This window comes from Pelodiscus sinensis, chromosome 5 (assembly GCF_049634645.1).
Source record: "Pelodiscus sinensis isolate JC-2024 chromosome 5, ASM4963464v1, whole genome shotgun sequence".
Classification (NCBI taxonomy): Eukaryota; Metazoa; Chordata; order Testudines; family Trionychidae; genus Pelodiscus; species Pelodiscus sinensis.
Genome location: NC_134715.1, coordinates 22,623,878 through 22,646,580, shown reverse-complemented (window position 1 = coordinate 22,646,580; position 22,703 = coordinate 22,623,878). Strand labels below are relative to the sequence as shown.

The 22,703-nt window shown below is 50.7% G+C and overlaps 1 protein-coding gene across 1 annotated transcript in view; it reads left to right on the top strand.

The window, feature by feature from the left end:
* Nucleotides 1-21,495: 21,495 nt before the first annotated feature.
* EIF4E (eukaryotic translation initiation factor 4E) overlaps nucleotides 21,496-22,703 on the top strand; it is a 52,263-nt gene continuing 51,055 nt past the window's right edge. Inside the window, exons 1-2 of the mRNA XM_025188231.2 lie at nucleotides 21,496-21,518; nucleotides 21,978-22,050. Coding sequence (XP_025044016.1) covers nucleotides 21,511-21,518; nucleotides 21,978-22,050 — 81 coding nt within the window. The 5' untranslated portion in view covers nucleotides 21,496-21,510. The remainder of the gene's footprint in view (nucleotides 21,519-21,977; nucleotides 22,051-22,703) is intronic.

Below are 22,703 nucleotides of genomic sequence, written 5' to 3'. Positions count from 1 at the left end.
CTACGGATCCCGAATACAGGGCCAACTAGACTCGCGGAGGCAGTGGGTTCGTGTAGCCCCACTCCCGCTCCGCCGGCCCCCGCCACGGGGTGCGGGGGAGTAGCGGGGTGTAGAGCTTGCACCCTTAAAACCCGCCACACTGGTGGAGAATGTGGGTATCGAGGAAACTTCCCCTCCCCACAGACGAACGTGAACAGGCCAACCGGCCGGCAGAGCCCGCGGCGGGCGAAGGAGGGACGGGCAACCCGATGGAGCCCCGACAGTTCCTCCAGTGGTTCAGCAAGACCCAGCGGCAGCAACACCAAGTCCAGCAGGAGCAACAGACCCAACTAGTCCAGCAGCTGACCACGCAGTTTCAGGAACATCAGAGGGTGCTGACCCAAGAACTAGCCGCCCAACAGGATCAGTGGCAACAGACAGTAGAAAGGCGATGGGGGGCCACAGCAGGAGGACAGGGAGCAGCGGGGGAAGGGCCCAATCTACCCCTGCGCCTGACGAAGCTGGGACCCCAGGACGACCCAGAAGCGTTCTTGACGACCTTCGAAAGGGTGGCGACGGCAGCCCGTTGGCCGCCGGACCAATGGGCAACCCTTCTGGCCCCCTATTTGAGCGGGCCAGCCCAACTCGCCTACCGCAGCCTCGCGGTGGCGGACGCCTTGAATTACCACAAGGTCCGCTAGGCGATCCTAGACCAAGTAGGACACTCACCGGAGACGTTCAGACAGAGGTTTCGGCAGGAGGTGTTTAAAGGGGGAGACCGGCCCCGGGCGGTGGCCCAACGGCTGAAAGAATGGGCCAACCGATGGCTAGAACCAGAACATAAGACGGGCGGCCAAGTGCTGGAAATGGTGGTGATGGAACAATTCATCCACATCCTGCCCAGGGTCGGGCAAAGGTGGGTCCGCCGGAACCAACCCACAACGCTCAACGAGGCCGTGACATTGATGGAGGCCCACCTCCTCGCAGAGAGAGAGGAGAGCGGCGGCGGAAGGGCTACCCCACCCGCCCCAAAGGTAGGGGGGCCCCGGCCCCAGGGGAAGCCCCCGGGGAGAGAACCCCCACCCGGGGGGCGCAGGGGGCGCGACATCCCCCCCCGGCTGGCCCTGGTCTGGCCCTGACCCATGCCTGAGAAGGCAGAGACCGAGCAACGGCCAGAAGGGGGGCCGCGGGAGGCCCGACCAGGAGGAAGGGGGCCCTGCTTCCAGTGTGGGCAGGAGGGGCATTTTAAGCGGGAATGCCCCTTAATGGACTGCACCCTAAACCAAGGGGCAGCGACCGGACCCCGGGAGGACAGGGGAACCCGAGGAAGCCCCGTGGTCCATCAGGTATGGCTAGAAGGCCGCCCCGTTCAGGCATTAGTGGATTCTGGCTCCACGGTCACCCTCGTGAGGGCCGACTTCATCCCCCCCGGGCATCCCGAAGGTGAACCTGTGTGGATGAGGTGCGTCCACAGGGACGTGAGGGCGTACCCCACGGTCCAACTCCACCGGTCCGGAGGGGGGCAGGACCGGGTATGGCCAATAGGGAAAGCCAAGACCCTGCCGTACCCCGTACTCATCGGCCGAGATTGGCCCGGATTTGAGCTATTCCTGAAGGGCCAGGATTCCCCCGTGACCGAAGAAGGCCGAGGGAAAGTAGCCGGCGACACGGCACCGGCAACCTCAAACGAGGGGACGATCTGCCTGGAACTTGAGAAGGAACCGGACTTCCTGACGGAACAAAGGATGGACCCCACCCTCCAACATGCCTGGGACCAAGTGGTCATCCCAGCCGAGGAAAGGCCGGACGAGGCAAGGACACCCCAAGGGCCGCAGTTCCAGGTATGGGGCGACCGCCTGTACAGGGTCACGAGGGAGGCGGAAGGGGGGGGTGCGGAGACAGCTCATGGTCCCCACCCGCTTCCGTCGGGAGGTCCTCGAGTTGGGGCATGCCATCCCCTGGTCGGGACACCTCGGGCGAGAGAAAACCTTAAACCGGGTCCTGCAGCGGTTTTTTTGGCCCGGGGTTTTCAGGGCTGTGCGAGACTTTTGCGACTCATGCCCGGAATGCCAAAAGATGGCCCCAGCCTGAGTACCAAAAGCCACCATGGTCCCCCTGCCAATAGTAGCGGTACCGTTCGAACGGATAGCCATGGATCTGGTAGGACCCCTGGAACCCTCGGGGCGGGGGGCACCGTTACATCATGGTGGTTGTAGATTACGCCACCCGGTACCCCGAGGAGGTCCCGTTAAGGAACACGAAAGCCCCGACGCTAGTGCGGGAGCTACTCCGGATCTTCTCGAGAACAGGGCTGCCACAGGCGATCCTCACAGACCAGGGCCCGAACGTAACCTCAAGGGTCATCAAGGAGCTGTGTAAAATGCTAAAGATCCAGCGGTTGCGAACCTCGGTTTACCACCCCCAAACCGACGGATTAGTCGAACGGTTTAACCAAACGCTTAAAGGGATGCTGCGGCGGTTCGTGCAGGAGGACCCCCGGGGGTGGGACTTAATGCTGCCCAGCCTTATGTTTGCAGTGAGAGAAGTCCCGCAAGCCTCCACGGGTTTCTCTCCCTTCGAGCTGCTGTACGGACGCTGGCCCCGTGGGATCCTCGACCTCCTTAAGGAGGGATGGGAGAGTCAGCCCTCCACTGGACGGGGGACGGTACAGTATATCACGCAGCTCCGGGAAAAGCTGAGCCGGCTGGGGGCGTATGCTCGTCTGAACCTCGAGGACGCCCAACACCGCCAGGCGAAGTACTACGACGTTAACGCACGCCGCCGAGAGTTCCAACCGGGCGACCGAGTCATGCTACTCCTGCCCACAAAGGAGTCAAAGCTCCTAGCGCAATGGCAGGGACCCTTCGAATTCGTCAAGAAGGTGGGGGATGTTGACTATGAAATCAGGCTGTCGGGCCAACGCCAAGGTACCCAGCTCTTTCATGTCAATTTACTAAAGAAGTGGATACCCCGGGACACCTTGCTGATCGCACCCCCGTCCGAAGAGGAGGACCTAGGGCCCTGTGGCGGAACGGAGACAGGATCAACAGAGGCCAGCCTAAACCCCGACCTGACCCCAGCCCAGCAGGCGCAACTGCGGGGCCTCCTCCAACAATACCAGGAGACGCTCACGTCGCAACCAGGCCGGACCACGATGGGAATGCACCAGATCATCACCGAGGAGGGCCGAACCGTGCGGGAACCGTTGCGTCCCCTCCCCCGGAAAGCCTGGGACACCGTGAGGCAGGAGATCCAGTTAATGTGGCAATGGGGGGTTATAGAGGAATCGGCGAGCGAATGGCGTAGCCCCATTGTGCTAGTCCCCAAGGCCGACGGCTCGACACGATTCTGCATAGATTTCAGGAAGGTAAATGCCATATCCCGGTTCGACGCGTACCCCATGCCAAGAGTGGACAAGCTATTGGAACGGCTCGGGCAAGCGGTCTACATAACAACGTTGGACTTGTCAAAGGGATATTGGCAAATACCGCTCGACCCGCAGGCCCAAGAGAAGACCGCCTTCTCGACTCCGTTCGGCTTATTCCATTTCCGGACCATGCCGTTCGGGCTCCATGGGGCGGCGGCGACCTTCCAACGAGTGATAGACCGGGTGTTGGCCCCTTACTCCGAGTTCGCCGCCGCCTACATTGATGATATTGTCATCTATAGCCGGACATGGGAAGAGCACGTGGAGGACCTCCGAACAGTACTGTCAGCCTTAAGGAAGGCCGGCCTTACCGCCAACCCCAAAAAGCGCCGCTTCACGCAGCACGAGGTCTCCTACTTGGGGTATACTGTGGGGCGGGGGAAACTGAAGCCCATTTACAGTAAGGTGCAGGCATTAAGGGAATACCCCATCCCGACAACCAAAAAACAGGTCCGCCAGTTCCTGGGGCTAGCCGGGTATTACAGAAAATTCGTACCTCAGTTCGCTTCAGTGGCGACCCCCCTGACTGAACTGGTACGGAATTCGGAACCCACCAAAATACGCTGGAACCCGCAGGCCGAGCGGGCTTTTTATACTTTAAAAGAAAAACTGGCCTCCTCCCCAGTGTTAAGGCAACCAGACTTTGACGAACCCTTTATTCTTTATACAGATGCCTCCGAGGTGGGACTCGGCGCCGTACTGACTCAGGAGGGACAAGATGGGGACCACCCCATCCTATACCTTAGCTGCAAGTTTCTGCCCCGGGAGCAGGCCTACGCAACCATCGAGAAGGAGGCATTGGCGGTAAAATGGGCCGTGGACTCCTTGCGGTATTACTTATGGGGGAATAAATTTAAACTGGTGACGGACCATGCCCCGTTGGTCTGGTTAAACTCAATGAAAGACACCAACGTGCGTATCATGCGGTGGTACTTGGCCCTACAGCCCTATTGTTTCGACATAGTGCACCGACCCTGGGCCACCCACCTTAACGCCGATTTTTTTACACGAATAGGAGACCCCCCCCCACCCTTGCTTTGACCTGTTCAAAGCGGGGAGGTGTGTGACGGACCCAGCAGGGTCCGCACTAGGAGCGGGGGAAGGCCCCGCCCCGAGCAGGAAGCGACCGCCGCACGCGGCAGAAAGCCGCTCGGGGCTGCGCTGCCGGCCCCGCTGCGGCAGAAAGCGGGGGCGGGCGCACGCTGGGGGAAGCGGGGGAAGCCCCGGGCCGCCGAAAGACACCCGGTCAGGGCGCCGCGGTTTGCGTCCCGGGGTGGAGCCACGGGCGCGCCCCGGATGGGGCCAGATCCAAGAACCCCGGAGGAGGCAGGGCTTACGCCCCGACGTCACCCGCCCGCGACCATAACCAGGGCGAGGAGACGCTCAGGATGGGGGGGAGCGAGAGGGCAGCCACCCTGGCTTCCCGGCACCCCAAGCACCCAGCCCTCCGGGCAACAAAGAAAGATGACGCAGGCAGCTGGCGACTTGCCCTGGGACGGGCACGGCGTCTGCGATGGGGTGAGTGATTCGACCTTGCCAGGGGGGCCAGCAGTGCGGGAGTGGAAGGAGCCTAAGGCGGGACCGTTCTGGCACCCGTGGGCAGGCGAGTTTCGGGCGGCTGCCCCGCCTGCCGTGGGGGGATCGCTTTAAAGCACCCACCCCACTTAGGGCCTCGGGCTGGAACCCGGTGGTGAGGGTGGGCCCGGGTCCCCCACTCCCCACACCCCCCTACCTCGGTGCAGGTCCCCGAGGCTGTAATAGCCTGACGCACTACCTCCCCCCCCCGAGAGGGAACGAGAGGGAGAGACCGAGACTAGAGGGACGGCTCAAGAGCCCGGCTGCACTCCGGCCAGGGGCCGCCCGGGAAGGCACCGGATCGGGTCCGCCGAGCCCCCTTGGCCCCATACAGGGCAAGGGGTGATCGCACCCGGCCCCCTGCTCACCTATGGACCCCGAATACAGGGCCAACTAGACTCGCGGAGGCGGTGGGTTCGCGGAGCCCCACCCCCGCTCCGCCGGCCCCGCCACGGGGCGCGGGGGAGTAGCGGGGTGCGGAGCTCGCACCCTTAAAACCCGCCACAAGGACCACTAAGGATCTGTAAATATAATGTACCCATCTGTTTAAATTAGGTTTACAAGGTAGTTCTTTATGTCACTAGAGTGGTGCAAAAAGACTAAATGCATTGGTTAATCTCATCCAGTGTTCTCAGCTTTGAATGCCGTTAGCTGCTTTTTGCAGAACTTTCAATGTAATAATTTTCTGCAGTTCTTAAATATCTTCCATCCAAGAATTTCAAAGAATGGACAGGAATTAATTAAATCTTTTAACATCCCACTGAAATGCAGTAACACTGAACATTATACCTACTTTACAGGATGAAAAGGAGACTGGACAGAAGAAATAGTTAGAAATCTGTACTAACTTCTGTAATGAACTATGCTCTCCCTTCTATATTACTTAATTTTATTTGTTGTCTGCTACATTCTGAAGTTCAAAACACAGCATGGCTACGTCTAGACTGGCCCCTATTCTGAAATAGCCATGCTAATTTCCAATTTTGGAATAGGGAAATCCGCGGGGGATTTAAATATCCCCCGCGGGATTTAAATAAACATGTCCGCCGCTTTTTTTCCGGCTTGGGGAAAAGCCGGAAAAAAGCATCTAGACTGGTGCAATCCTCCGGAATAAAGCCCTTTTCCGGAGGATATCTTATTCCTACTTTCCAAAGTTGGAAATTAGCATGGCTATTTTGGAATAGGGGCCAGTCTAGACGTAGCCCAGAAGATTTCTCTGTTATAAGTGAAGCCAAGAGGAACAACTATTAACTAATCAATGAATAAAAGCTCCCAAATTAAATGTAGCCATCTACATGTCTGAGTCATATTAAGGTAGTAAGCAAATAGTAATGTTTAGAGGAGTTTTGTAGCAGAACAGATCTCCATAAATTGAGGCTTGACAGATGGCTATTTAGAGCAAACCTGCAATATGCTTATAGTAAAAATTAGGATCGTGTGAGTTTAAAAGGGTTTTTTTTTGGTGTGTTCTTATTTGATAAGTGAAATGAATTAAATCTCTTCATTGTCCTTCTACTGCTGTTGCCCATTATCTGGTGGTACACTCATTCTCACAGGGGAAGTTCACCGACCTTTCTTGTGACCTCTGCTGAGCAGAGCTCTTGTTCTCTATCATGCTTTTCTTGTCACTCTCTAACTGGCTGGCCTCCTGTCACATAGACAAACACGCACAGAGGCAAATATTAATCAGAAACGTTATAATTCATTCATGGTCCCTGATTTATGTCAATGCTCCGTTCTTGCTCTGCTCCCAGTTTCTCTAAAGTGATGCAGGAGATGGGAATAAGATTAGCAAAAAAGGCCTAAAGGAGAGGTCATCTGTGTATCAAGGGTCAGTACACTGCTGTGGGAAAGACCAGTGCAGCTGGCAGCCAAGACAGCTTCTGGAGACAATGAAAATGGCCACTATAAACATCATGATACTTAATCAAGAGAGCTCCATAAACGTGCATGTCCTCCTACGCAGCTATGTATTGTTATGCTTGGAAGCACAAACATCACCTTGTTGAAACTGTTGGGCATGACAGCTGCCTTCATTTCTGGCTAAATGAAGGAACAATTAAATGCCCCTTTGTTAAATGATAGATGAAACAACGGAAAACTTCTGCCCAAGATCTGGACTGCAGGGAAATCTGGGCAGTGGGTGGGTTATGCTGTCCAAGGTTTTTTTAAAAAGGTTTGATAACTAATGCATAGGGGGGAGCTGTGTGTGTGAGACAAAAGAGCAGCTGAAATACCACAGAAATACTCTGAGTGACAGAAGGGAGCAAAGAGGCTCCAGAGAGACAGCTGGACACTTATAGCATGACCCTGAGAAAGAGCTAAGAAAAAGAGCTTTTGGGTAGAGCACTGGCTGTAAAGAGGCTGGGAACTGTGAGGATAGAAAGTGCTGTGTTCAGAGAAACATTCTTTACAAACAGATGGGATTGCATCTAAAAAATATCTGACTCCATCATCAGTTTTCTCCTCATAGAAACCCCATTTCATAATAAAAATGGTTTCAACTATTTATAAATATTTAACTAACAGGTAAAAAATGTTAAAAGATACAAACTTCCCTGCACAGGATTATGCATTTGTAAACATTAACGGATGAGTATTAGCCTGTGTGTGGTGGTCTGAGAGGGAAAGATCATGATTTTATTTATTGACACCCTCTAGAAGTCATGGGGTGAAAAATCCTGGCTCTTTAAACCCAGGAGGAGTTTTGCAATTGATTTAAGTAGATCCAGGATTTCAGGCATAGTTTTTGTCTTTAAAGTTTTAGCCATGAGAAACATAGTCTTAACCATAGTACCATATTAACTATGTCACTTTTTTCTCTAACTTAGAAATCACGAAGCAAGCTGTGTAGGAATCTGTTGGTTAAGATTTTAAAATTGAACAGTTTATTTTCTTTTAATTTGTTTTTGAAAGAGGATGGTACTATATAGACCTGATATTACCAGATTTTAGTTATGTAAAGTTGAACACATAAAAGTACTCAGAGCCAAATGGGATCTGTTCACCCTGTGTCTATCTACACAGCAGAGCTAAACTTGAAATAAGCTGTGCTATGGTAATTGCGTAGCTTAAGTCAAAATAGCTTATTTTGAATTTGGGCACATCTACACAGCATGTATTTTGAAAAAGAGGACTCTTCCTCTGACTTCGCTTACTCCTCATACAATGAGATTTACAGAGGTTGGAGTAAGAAGCTCATTATTTTGAATTTATTTTGAAATAATGGGCTTGCTGTGTACTTGCGCAATACGTTATTTCGGAATAGCTGGCGTTATTCCAAAATAATGCTGCTGGGTAGACGTACCCTCACTGATGTGATGATTTAGTGATGCTTACCATAGTTAGTAGCCAGATCTGGCAGTGCACAAATTAATGCGAGGCTCACCTATATGTGCCCCTGATTCTGGTGCTTTTCAATTTTAGCTAATGGCTGCTCTAATTTACACTGAAGGGAGAAGAGCACAAAAGTCGGCAGAGAACTGTGTTTCACCAAGTTATCTTTCCTTCAGACTCCCTCTTTTCTCACCCTCTTTCTTTCACTACACCACCAACAGGATGTGAATGGTATAATATTCCTATATTGTCATCGCTGTGCCATTTAAACCAGTGTTAAGTCAGATCGATGATGGCGTACAAAGTGGCTACACTGTTTCAGAGGGTCTGGCTCTACATGTGTCTCCATTACAAGAGTCAGAGAAAAGATTACTAAGACTCACTTCTCTGCCCATAGCTAATTACATGTTTTTGAGCAACACCCTTAAAAGTTTTTGTATATTTCTAACTCAATACATTGGAGCAAGACATAAATAACTATTTGCAATAAAAGGAGTACATTAGTGTTATGTTTAAAGTTTTGGAATCTAGGAAACCATCAAATTCGGAGAGTATTAAAATACAAAGTGAAACACAAAAAGAAGCTCAGGAGGAAACAAACTGAAGAAGAGGATTTTGAATGGATGATCTTTATTTAGCTTAAGGGATTTAAAGATAGGATTAAAACAAAGCCCATAAAAGAATATTCATGCTTGCCAAGCCAATGTAATGGAATATCACACCCACCTTGTAATTTAAAATGTAAGAATATAATATTGCTTAGGACTTCATATCAACCAAAATCTATAATAAAACATCTACAAAACTAGATATAAGATTTTATTAAGTAAATAAAAGATAACAGTAATTAATGAAAAAAGTGTCACAAGATAAATTATGATACTTTTAAAATTACTAGCTCACTAGCTGTGCAAAATTAATAGAATATTATTTTATGGCTTTTAAGTTACATGACACAGAAAGGGAAAAGGAGTTCATTAATTAAACTCAATACTTTATTTTTGTTATATAATTGGGAAAATGTATCTGAATTATTTTTATTTTAAAAATGTTTTTCCTGTTTGTAAGGCATGCTGTCTGGAAAACAATCTTAGGGTATGTCTACACTACCCCGCTAGTTCGAACTAGCGGGGTAATGTATGCATACCGAACGTGCAAATGAAGCCCGGAATTTGAATTTCCCGGGCTTTATTTGCATAAGCCTGCCGGCGCCATTTTTAAATGCCGGCTTGTTCGAACCCCGTGCCGCGCGGCTACACGCGGCACGGGCTAGATAGTTCGGATAGTTCCACGAGGCGTACAGATAGTTCGGAATGGCTTGCTAGTCCGAACTATCTAGCCCATGCCGCGTGTAGCCGCGCGGCACGGGGTTCAAACAAGCCGGCATTTAAAAATGGCGCCGGCCGACTTATGCAAATAAAGCCCGGGAAATTCAAATCTCGGGCTTCATTTGCACGTTCGGTATGCATACATTACCCCGCTAGTTCGAACTAGCGGGGTAGTGTAGACATACCCTTAGGCTACGTCTACACTGGCCCCTTTTCCGGAAGGGGCATGTTAATTTCAGCCATCGTAGTAGGGAAATGCGCGGGGGATTTAAATATCCCCCGCGGCATTTAAATAAAAATGTCCGCCGCTTTTTTCCGGCTTTTAGAAAAGCCGGAAAAGAGCGTCTAGACTGGCCCCGATCCTCCGGAAAAAGCGCCCTTTTCCGGAGGATCTTATTCCTTTGAAGTAGGAATAAGACCCTCCGGAAAAGGGCGCTTTTTCCGGAGGATCGGGGCCAGTCTAGACGCTCTTTTCCGGCTTTTCTAAAAGCCGGAAAAAAGCGGCGGACATTTTTATTTAAATGCCGCGGGGGATATTTAAATCCCCCGCGCATTTCCCTACTACGATGGCTGAAATTAACATGCCCCTTCCGGAAAAGGGGCCAATGTAGACAAGCCCTTTAGAGTCTTAAAGTCAAGTGTTAGTGAATTATCTTTTTAAATTAAGGAAGGATAGAGAAAATGTTAGTGCACTGAGTAGCATCCTTTTCATAAAATGAATATTGACTCATAAAAATAATAGTCTAAATACTGTTTGTGATAGTGAAGGAAGGAAGAAGCACTGTAAAACCTTTCACTTTGAGGTTCCCTCACTAGTCTGATAGGAATAAAAAGTTAATTATTTAGTGGCCTATATTTAAATATAATAGATGGCTACCATAGTCTAGCTGCTAATAAGGTGCACACAATAGAAAACCCACTATCTTTGTTGTCGGTCTCAACAGATAGGTTAACAAATGACTGAGGATATAACATTAATTATCCTCCCCTTATAAAATAACCTCATAACCCAGGGTCCCTAGAGGTCAGGACTTAAACACTCTGATGCTGCTGTTCTGTGGATATATTTACACAATTTAATTATTCTGGGTTGCCAACCACAAACAATTAATTTAAGAAATACAATTTTATAAAATATAGTCTGAATAAAATCATCATTTTGATTGTTGGGTAAAGTATGGTACTTCTTTTGTAGGTAACACTCTTTATTATACGATTAGCTAATATGTCCTTCATGCTGCATACAGAAATAATTATACTGCAGATCACTCTGAGCATGAATATTTGAAACATTTTACAACCATTCATAAACCTGAATACCAGTTTATGTAATCTCCAAAGCAGTGAATAAAGTGGAATAAGAGAGTGTGAGGCAAATCCACAGCTAAACCAGGGTTGCTCACTCCGCTGCCCCTCCAAGGCCATTTCTACAGTAGGAAAGTATTTTGAAATTACTAAATTCAACTTAATACCTCCCAATTTAATAATTTTGAACTAGCATGCCCACACTATGGGGAGGCCTCAAAATTAATCTGAAATAGGCTCCATTAATGTGGATGCTCTACCTCGGACTTACAGCCCCAGGAAGCACTGGGGAGTAATTAGTTTGAATTACTATGAGGAGCAATTATTTCAAAATAGCAGCACTGGAGCATCCACACTATTGTTACTTCGAAATAACAATTTCAGAATTAGCGTTATTCCTGATGAAAAGCAGGAGTACAGATTTCAAATTCCGTGGCCCGTTATTTTGAAATAATGGGCTTCGTAGTGTGGATGCTCCACTAATAAATTCAACTGTGGGGGTTATTTCAAAATAAAGTCCTGGGCAAACAGAGTTGACATGAGTCAGGCATGGAGCAGCAACTCAGGTGCACTAACATACTCTTTCCACAGACCCCACAGTAAGTCAGCCTTCAGGTAATGTTTTCCCCAAGAATTGAAATTAGAGAGTGTGTTCAGATTCACTCTAGTTCCATCATAGATAACTAAATTCTATGATGGAACTAGTTGATTGTTAGGAGGAGGAATGGGGGAATTCAGAGGGGGTGTAGGGCTTCAGACATTCATGAGCAGTCTATCCTAGAGAAGAGCCTGGGCCAGATGATCCTCAGGGACAGGTATTTTCCCACCCTCCCAGAGCTGCAGGTCAGTCTGTGCAACAGTGCTATTGGGCCAGCTTACTCCAGCTTTGTTCCTGACTCACTCCAGTCTTGCCTCACTTCCTGACCCTCTTCAGACCCTGACTACCTAGCTTCAATCTTTGGCCTGTAACTAAGGGTTGCCAATTTTGGGTGGACATCTTCCAGGAAGTTTCACCACAGGATAAACTTTAATTCTTGGAGACTCCAGGCCAGTCCTGGAAGGCTCGCAATCCTGTCTGTACCTGGACCCAATTATAGTAAGGTATGTCCACACTACCCCGCTATTTCGAACTAGCGGGGTAATGTAGGCAAACCACACTTGCAAATGAAGCCTGGGATTTGAATTTCCCGGACTTCATTTGCATAAGTGGGGAGCCGCCATTTTTAAAACCCCACTGGTTCGAACCCCATGCAGCGCGGCTACACGGGGCATGAACTAGGTAGTTCGAACTAGGCTTCCTAGTTCGAACTACCGTTACTCCTCATGAAATGAGGAATAAGAGATCCTCCGGAAAAGGGCTTTATTCCGGAGGATCGCGCCAGTCTAGACGCTTTTTTCCGGCTTTTCCCCAAGCCGGAAAAAAAGCGGCGGCCATGTTTATTTAAATCCACGGGGGATATTTAAATCCCCCGCAGATTTCCCTATTCCCAAGTTCAAAATTAGCATGCCCCTTCCGAAGAAGGGGCCAGTGTAGACGTAGCCCTAGTGCATAAACACTGAATACAAGAACCAGCAAAAAAAATCTTTCACAGACAGTTCCAAGGGAACAAAAATGTATGACTAAGCACTTGCAGAGCTTTTGCTACACCTTTGCAAATACAGATTTCCATAATTTAGGGCCTAATTCTTCAAGTCTTGTACTTCATGGGACTGCTCATGTGATTAAAGATCACTCAAATTATTTGTGAAAGACTTGGCTCCTTAGGGTTGGGCCCTGTCATTTTTGCTTGTCTATGTGTTATGCACATCTTTTTTTATTATCATTACGAAAACTATTTAAAAAAAAGTGTTATTCACTAAACAAGTAACACTCCTGAATCACAAAAACAGAGATTTGTATGAAAAGCCCCAAAGGGAAATAAACCATTCATGCATCCTGTGAGAACCTATGTACAACATCTAAGAGTGCTAGAACACTTTTAGATATGTACAAAATAGGCTAAATATCAAGGAAACTCACCTATTATGAAAGATACAATTATCATCCTAGGAATTAATAAATTCAGGTGAATAGGGCCTGGTCTAAAAACAAGTTTAGGTCAAAGTTAACCACGTTATTTCGATTTTCTAAACAATGAGTCTACACCACCAAGTCCATTCTGCTGATTCTGCCCTGAAGAGCTCATCCTGAACTCCTTTTATGTCTCTAGTCTCAGGGGGTACGTCTACACTACAGCGCTAATTCGAACTAAGCTAATTCGAACTAGCGTATCTAGAACTAAAAACTAGTTCGAATTAGCGTTTTGCTAATTCGAACTAGCGCATCCACACTGATTGGACGCAGGGGGGCATTTAAGGGCAGCTGAAACTGGTTCTGGCAGGGCATCAGGTCAGTAGTTGCGTTGTGTGGCTGCTGTCTGAGGCTATCTGAGGCTCGAGCTTAAAGGGACCCCCCTGGACAGCCGGTTCTCAGCTTTTCCTGCTTGCTTGCCAACCTCGCAGAGGGACAGCAAAGCGTTGGTCTCTGTGCCCGTCTGTGTCGGTTCTTCCCTTCGGGGGGGCCGCCGCAGGTGGCAACATGGAGTCACAGCTCGCCCTGCACCTTCTGGTGCATTTTCTGGACTTGCTGCTGCAAGCCTGCCACCAATGGCTCGAGGCTGCCTGGCACCTCCTGGTGAACGTCAGCCCCCTGCCTCTCCGCCTGGCCGCCCTGGGGGCCATGGAGGAGCCGCGGCGGCGCCCCGGCACCGGCGTGCCCCGCCGCGTCTGGCGTCTGGACACCAGCACCGACTGGTGGGACCGCATCGTCCTGGAGCGCTGGGAGGACTGACAGTGGACCCAGAACTTCAGGATGAGGAGGGACACCTTCCTGGTGCTCTGCGAGTGGCTCGCCCCTACCCTGCGCAGAAGGGACACTCGCATGAGGCCCGCCATCCCCCTCCAGAAGCGGGTGGCCATCGCCCTCTGGAAGCTCTCCACGCCGGACAGCTTCCGATCCGTCGGGAACCAGTTCGGCATGGGGAGATCCACCGTTGGAGCAGTGCTCATGCAGGTATGGCACTCGTCGGCCACCGAGCCGGGGGGGAGGGGGACTGCGAGGAGGGGATGGGCTGCCCCAGGGACAAAGGGGGGGCGGGAGGAGGCGAAATCTCCCCGCACCGGAGGGGTCGGTCCGTCCCGGCCGTACTACACGCCGCCAGGGGGGTTGCTACCGGGAGTGGGGCGCGGGGCACTGCCAGGGCACGAATGCTCCCAGCCACCTGGGCGCCCACTGATTGGCGCTTTGCTGTGTCTCTCTCCGCAGGTAGTCAAGGCCATCAACCGGGTGCTGCTCCGCAGGGTGGTCCGCCTCGCCGACCCGGACGCTGTCATCCGGGGCTTCGGCGCCCTCGGCTTCCCCAACTGCGGGGGGCCATCGACGGGACGCACATCCCCATCCGTGCTGCGGAACACCAGGTGTCCCGGTACGTCAACCGCAAGGGGTACTTCTCCATGATCCTGCAGGCCGTGTGTGACCACCGGGGCCAGTTCACGGACATTAATGTGGGCTGGACCGGCAAAGCACACGACGCCCAGGTGTACCGCAACTCCTCCGTGTGCCAGCGGCTGCAGGCCGGGACCTTCTTCCCCGACCGCCACATCAGAGTTGGGGACGTGGACGTGCCCGTGTGCCTGGTGGGGGATGCCGCCTACCCACTGCAGCCGTGGCTGATGAAGCCCTACACGGGGCACCTCAATCCCTCCCGCCAGGCCTTCAATGCCAGGCTGACCAGGGCCCGCATCGTGGTGGAGGGGGCCTTCGGGCGACTGAAAGCTCGCTTTCGATGCCTCCTCACCCATCTGGACCTGGCCGAGCACAACATCCCTCCTGTGGTGGCAGCATGTTGTGTGCTCCACAATTTGTGTGAGCGAAAGGGGGAGGCTTTCCTGCCAGCCTGGATGGTTGAAGCTGACCGCATGGCTGGACACTACGGTCAGCCCCGCACCGCCGCCATCCGGGAAGCCCAGCGGGGGGCTGTCCGGATCTGGGAAGCCCTGCGGGAGAGCTTCCTGGTGGAGGAGGAGGACTGACCTCTCCCTGAATGCTCCACTGGGGCCTTCTTCCACCCTACCCCCCTTCCCCTTCCCCTCCCTACCTACTGTAAAATAAAGACACCTGTTTTTCAAACAAAAACGTATGTTTATTTCACATAACTGGGGTGGGGGGAGGGAGGGTGGGAGACGGGAGGCGGAAACCTGGGACGAGGGAGCTGGAAGGGGAGGGAAGGGAGGAAGGGAAAGGAAAGCTCAGGGGTGGGAGTCCGGCTGCCTCTCCCGTCTCGCCACACTGCAGGTACGGGGGCGTCGGTGGGAAATGGTTATGGAGGAGGGGGCAGGAGGGACAGGGGTGTGGAGGAAGCAGGAGCGGAAGCAGGAGCAGGAGCAGGAGGAGGAGCAGGGGGAGCAGGAGGAGCAGGGGGAGCAGGGGGAGCAGAGGGAGCAGCAGGAGGAGGAAATGGGAAGCGGTCGAGCAGGCTCTGGAGGTAGCCTCGCAGGACACAGCCCTGCTCCTCCAGGGCCTCCAGACTCCTCCGGCGCAGCCTCAGGTCCTCCTGGACCCAGTGGTCCTGGGTGCGGAGCTGGTGATCCATGAACCGGAGGTGCCGCCTTTGGTACTCCTCCTCATTCCTGGCTCTCCTGCTTGCCCGGGCACGGGCAGCTGCTGCAGGTGGGGTGGTGCGCCCTGCAGGCCCAGGTGCTGCAGCTGTGGTGCAACAAGACCAGCGGTTGATTACCCCAGGGGCCCAGGTGTGTGAAACCCAGCTCCCCTCTGCAAGGCCAGGGCCCCTGCAGGATCCCCAGCTGCTGCTCCTTGGTGGGCAAGGCCCAGGCACACGGTCCCAGGGCTCCCTCTCGCCCCAGCCCTCCGTACACATAAGGGGAACACGATGGTACTCATATGTGGATGCCTCCCCAGCCTCGGACGACACAGGCGAGCGGCTCTGTGGGGTGCCTCGGGGGTCCCGGGTCCCGGGCAGGCTGGCGGCAGGCTCCTGGCTCTCAGAGCCCTCCTCCTCCTCCTCCGTCTCCTGGAGCGGTCCCTCTGCTCCGGGGTCTATCACGTCCTGGGGGGCAGGGATGGCATGAGCCCCCAGGAGGCGGTCCAGGGCGTGGAAGTGGGGGCAGGCCTCCGGGTCGGCCCCTGGCTGGCAGGCCCGGGAGTAGGACTGCCGCAGGTCTTTGACCTTGAAGCGCACCTGGTCCCGGCTGCGCTGGTGGCCCCTGGCGGCCAGGCTGGCAGCCATGCGGCTGTAGACGGCCGCGTTCCTGTGGCTAGTGCGGAGATTGTGGACATTGGAGGCTTTCCCCCAAACCTCGATGAGGTCCACGATCTCCGCACTTGACCAAGCGGGCGCCCGCCTTTTGCGCCCCCGGGCAGGCTCCTGGGAGCCGCCAGGCTGGTCCTGGGGAGCAGTGGAGGGTTGGGTGTCCTCGGGTGGCTGGCTCATGGTATGGCAGGTGCAGGGTCTGCTGGCACGGGTGCTTGCAGCCTTGCAACTGGCACAAACTGTGTAGCCAGCCCGTGGCCCTTTAAGGGCTCCGGGGCCGGGAGGGGGGCAATAGAGTTTCCCTGGTGTTGGCCAGAGTGGCCACCAGGGAAACCTGGGAAGCATTAGCCTCCCACCAGTTCGAATTAAGGGTCTACACAGCCCTAAATTCAAACTAGCTAGTTCGAACTAGGCTTAATCCTCGTAAAATGAAGTTTACCTCGTTCGAACTAAGTGCTCCGTTAGTTCGAATTAAGTTCGAACTGACGGAGCGCTAGTATAGCGCCTATGAAAGTTAGTTCGAACTAACGTCCGTTAGTTCCAACTAACTTTGTAGTGTAGACATACCCTGAGTTTCCTAAATAAAAATTCAAGATTTCTGAACAACAGGATCTTTGCCTCACACTTAGGTCAACTGCATGTGTGTGTGTGTGTGAGGGGGGATTTTCAGGCCAATATGTGTAATGCAGGGGGCACCTGGTTAAGAACATACATGACTGTCACGTCACTGTCTGGTCATTCATGAAACTAGTTTTTAAAGCTTCTCTGATTTTCGGTGCTCCTTGATATGCTCTCCTTATTGCCTTGGTATCTGGCTGCTCAGAATTAGCGGCTAGATGATCTGCCTCAACCCCATATCTGCCAGAAACTTTCCCCCCTTACTTTCACAGATATTATGAAGCACACAATAAAAGGCCATAACAATGGGAATGTTGCTTTCACTAAGCGCTAACCTAGTCAATAAACTGTGAAAGTGTCCTTTAAACTGCCCAAAGCACATTCCACCACGATTCGGCACTTGCTCAGCCTTTAGTTGAACTGTTCTTTACTGATGTCCAGGCTGCCTATGTACAATTTCATGAGCCATAGGAGCAAGGGGTGGCTGGGTCTCCAAGGATAGCTATTGGCATTTCAATGTCTTTAATGGTAATTTTCCAGTGTGGGAAGAAAGTTTCAACTTGCAGCTTTCTGAAGAGACCAAAATTCCTAAAGATGCGCATGTCATGCACTTTTTCCTATCATCCCATGTTGATATAAGTGAAATGGCCCTTGTGATCCACCAGTGTTTTCAACACCATTGAGAAGTATGTCTAGTGGTTTATGTACTCTTTGGCAAGGTGATCTGGTGCCAAGATAGAGATGTGAGTTCCATCTATCGTCCCACCACAGTTACAGAACCCCACTGCAGCAAAGCTGTCCACAATGTCCTGCACATTTCCCAGGGTCACTATTCATCCTAGCATGAAGGTATTGATTGCACTGACTACTTACATCACAGTAGCCTCTATGGTAGATTTACCCACTCTGAATTGATTCCCAGATGACCACTAGCAGTCTGGCATTGCAAGCTTCCAGAAGGCTATTGCCACTCACTTCCCTGAGTGGGTATCTTTCTGATATTGCTGAGTTTCAGTGTGGGGGAAAGCAATTGGCAAAGTTCAATGAAAGTGGCCTTATGCATGCGAAAGTTCTGCAGCCACAAGTCATCATCCCTGTGACAGGGTGGCTGCCATGCCCCGCACAATTGCGGTGCCATCCCCGGCATGCTGGGAAGAAGTGGTGGCCCTTCGCTGGCTCTGGCCCTGTGCAGCTTGCTCCGCTGTGCTCAAAGGAGGTACTAGGGGTGCGGACGGGCAGGGAGCGCCCGAGCTTGCATAGCCCCGACGAGAGCAGGGAAGCCGCGGGGCTGGCGGGCCAGCGCTGCCAGAGGCAGCGCATGCTTGAGGTTCAGGGCAGCTCCAGCACGGCCGGAGGTAGCGGACAGCCAGGGAGGGAGAGCGTTGGGAGGAGCGGACGCAGGCCCTGCCCCTGGTGCACCGGACGTCGCAGCAGCAGGACGCCTAAAAGGAGCGCCGCCGCCAGAAGCTAGGGGAGGAGAGCCGAAGTACAGAGGGCCAAGGAGGGCCGAGGTGCACGGAGGCATGGAGCCCAGAGGAAAGGAGAGTGACAGAGGGAGATGCCCAATAGGAGGACTTGCGGAGGCTGCAAGAGCCACCCCTCTGGGGGCCACTGGACAAAACTGCCACAGTGGCTCAGTGGCGGAGGTAGGAAGTGACCCAGGGCAGGGTATTAATCCCGAGAGGTTGGTGTGTTTCGGGGCGGATTCTTCCCCTCACCAACTGGAGCTGGGGCGCAGTCCCCAGTCCTTAGGACCCTGGGTCGGGGCTTGGAGTGGGGGCGGGCCTGAGTCCCACTACCTCACCTCACCGGCCCGCCGACGCACCAGAGGAGAGGACTGTAGGAGAGGACCACCCCTGCCAGATACGGGGCAGGGTGGGTGATGGGGAGCACGCAGCGTGGGGTTTTTGTTGCATGGGACTGACAGCCAGGGCCGGACGGAGGCATGGGCGAGCTGGGCAGCTGCCCAGGGTGCCAACCCACGGGGGGGTGCCTGATGGTAGCCGTAAGGGGCACACGGCGTTCCACGAGGCGTACAGCTAGTTCGGAATAGGAAGCCTAATACGAACTAGCTAGTCCGTGCTGTGTGTAGCTGCACGGCACGGGGTCCGAACTAGCCGGCATTTAAAAATGGCGCCGGCCGGCATCATGCAAATGAAGCCCGGGAAATTCAAATCCCGGGCTTCATTTGCAACTCCGAATGACTACATTACCCCCCTAGTTCGAACTAGGGGGGTAGTGTAGACATACCCTATGTGGTTCCGCCAATCTGTGCTTGTCAAATAGGGCCAGAATTGGCGTTCTACTGTGTCAACAGGATTGACTGCCACCAGCATATGCTCCACTCAATGGTTTCATGAATATCTGTTTTCGTGGCCTCCCCACATTCTTCCTCACTCTGGTGGCTCCTGGTTAGGCACTGGACAAACCACAGTATAATGTGCAGGGAGTTTGCAATGCTTGCCACAGCAGTCTGAGGCTGACCAGGGTCCAGTCTTGCCATACTATGGCATCTGCATGGATAACCAGGGAAATAAGGGTGCAAAAAATTGTTTGCCATTGCTTTCAAGCAGGGGTGTGTGTGTGATAAGTGCTTTATAAGAGGCTGATGACATGTACGCAGAGCCACCTGCTGCAATGTTTTTGTCCCATCAGGTACTGGGATGCAAAGAAGCAGCAGGAATTGTGCAATGGATACCCTCGGAGCATCTTTGTCAAAGTCAAAGGTACAGGCAGTCCCCAGGTTACATGGATCCGACTTACATCAGATCCCTACTTACAAACGGGGTGAGGCAACCCCGCACTAGCTGCTTCCCCCCAGCAGACCAGGGAGACGCGGAGCGGCTTTTCTCAGCAGACACCTCAGCTTGAGAATAAATGACTGAGGGAAGTGAGGTGGGAGAGAATAAAACTGAGCTCTGGAGAAATGTTTGGCTAGAGTTTCCCCTACAATATGTACCAGTTCCGACTTACATACAAATTCAACTTAAGAACAAACCTACAGTCTCTATCGTGTACGTAACCCGGGGATTGCCTGTAGCTACTTTATTGAGTGATAGAGATGCAGCCGTGTTAGTCTGGTCTAGCTGAAACAAAAGACAGGATTATGCAGCACTTTAAAGACTAACAAGATGGTTTATTAGGTGATGAGCTTTCGTGGGCCAGACCCACTTCCTCAGATCAATTTGTGGAAGAAAATTGGCATGACCATATACACCATATATATATATATACCTTAACAAAGATGCTAATTATCTCACCCATTACAAAGATAGCTTCCCCAATTATCACCCCTAATATCATTACCTTACAGACACTAACCTTCCCCCTCACCCTGCCTCTGTTCTAAAATCTGATTCGTCGATTTTATATGTGTTCACTTTTTTTGATTGTATCACTTTGGTATATATGGTCATGCCAATTTTCTTCCACAAATTTATCTAAGGGAGTGGATCTGGCCCACGAAAGCTCATCACCTAATAAACCATCTTGTTAGTCTTTAAAGTGTTGCATAGTCCTGTCTTTTGTTTTACCTTAGTGAGGACACACTACATCCAACTCATGTGTCCAGTGAAGACATGCACCTTCAACTTTGTAAACAGGGATATTGAACCAACATAATCAACTCTGCACCACTGCTTTCTCAGCTCCAGGTATAGATGATTTGGCCAAGACAAAGGGACATGACCAATGGAAAGGGGGCATAGCCAAGAACTTGCGCCCTTTAGCAAACTTGAACTACAAGAGTGGCCTTTGTGGGGCCATTGGCAGTTGGAATAGTTTATAGCAGCCCTGTGGTGCAGAATCAGCCCCAGGATCAGGAAGCTACAAATGGATGCTGTGCGCTCCCTTCTCCTCATGTGTCTAGAATCTCAGCTGAATTTTTTTACAAGGGTGAGAGGGTATCATATGACCCTTTAAGGAATGGCTACATTTATTGTGAGTAGATTGGTGTGCTTTTTGTGTGTTGTACCAACAGTATTATGATTGGGCTCCAGCTCTCTGTTATTCCCAGCCCAGGACTTCAAGACTTTCACTTTAATTTATTAAACTGTTGATCAAATAAAATGAGTCATGCAAAATGTGATTATGGATCACATTTAGAGCATGGCATTGCTTAGGTGATCATGATTTTGATTTAAAAAATTGTTTTGTTTTCCACTGTCAATGACTGTTCATAGAATCACAGAAATTATAGGAGAAAAACATCTATTAAACCAATTAGTCCATCAACTAGCAGTTTTTGGATTGTTCCAAAAGTGCAATCAAGTGTTTTGCTTTACTATAACTTTAGATAGGGTTTTCAGCACTTCCTTTAATAGATTATTTCAATACCCAATAGACTTCATTGTTAAGAATTTTTTAAAATCTCATATTTGGCCTAAATTTTCCTTTGCTGGATTTTATCTCATTACTAATTATTATACTGTTGGGACCACACTAAAGAACTCCATTATTCATTGGTGTTTATAGGTGTTTCCTGTGATATAAAAGTACTCTGCCAGATCCATTAGAACTTGGTAAGATGAAAACATGACATCTCCAAGGCAACCCAGGTGCTATCTGTACATTCTAAAGAACTTTTGTTTGGAATCATAATGCTTCGAAAGTTATACTGAAGGTGAAAACTACAATGGACAGGTATGTATTTACTCACTTGCTAGTTAGGAGTTTACAACTAAAAGTCTGAGGGTATGTCTAGACTGCGGGGGTTTTCCAGGATACTGGAGAAACTCTGGAAAAACTCCACCGCATCCAGGGAATGCATTTGCTCTTCTGCTTTTTTCTGTGGAAGAGCAAACGTGCTCTTTCAGAAGCCCTGACTTCCTCGTTGTACGAGGAAGAAGGGATCTTCTGAAAGAGGGGGATTTTCCAAAATTTGGCCCAGTGTAAACCAAAAATCAGAAAAAGGTGTAGTGTAGATCTAGCCGGCGTGACAGGTTAATGGGTGTGTTGGGAATCCAGAGCTAAATGTAAAACTGAAAGGTATTTGGTTACCCTCTCTCACTGAAATAAAGGCAGAAAAAAAGGAAGTAAGAACATCCTGAACAACTTTATTCAGGGATAGAGTCATAACCACATTTCTTTTCTTCCTCGCAGGCTAAAAGAGTTACCAGTGGAATGCTGTAGAGATTGTCTCCTGGGCACAGTGAATATCAGAAAGAGACTGTTGGTAAGACTTCTTGTAACAATAGGAACACATAAAGACCAATGATAATTTTATATTTATGAAAGCTGCTTTTGGAGTAAAGTAGTTTTCCTGTAAATAAAAATATTTCCCCGTGTTTTATTGTTAGTCCAACTTCAGTTTACAATTCTCTGTCTTTCTTGTACACTCCTAGACTGTTGCTTGTATAAACTTGAAAAACAACATATAGTCTGGTAGCACTTGAAAGAGTAACAAAACATGTCAATGTTTTGTTAGTCTTCAAAGTGCTACCAGACAATTTGTTGTTTTTTAAGTTTATCTTGTACAGACTAACTCAGCTTCCCCCTGTTGCTTTTATGTTAGATTTAAGGAGAAACATGTTTCTAATTTTCCCCTCACCTTGGACCTGCTGAATATAATTCTTGACTATGTAAGGTTTGAGCATCAAGTTAACTAAAACATTTTCAAAACAATAAGAAATCAACTTAAACAAAATTGAAATAGACAAACAGTCCAAACTACATGTCTATGCCCAGAAGACAGCACTGATTTACATAAATCAGGGATTATATTTTATATAAACCAGCCTGAGAGAGTGGACACTTAATGTCACTTCCCTCAAAACATGCTACTGTCCCCATTATGTATGGATCAGAGAGACAAATCTTAGGCCTGAG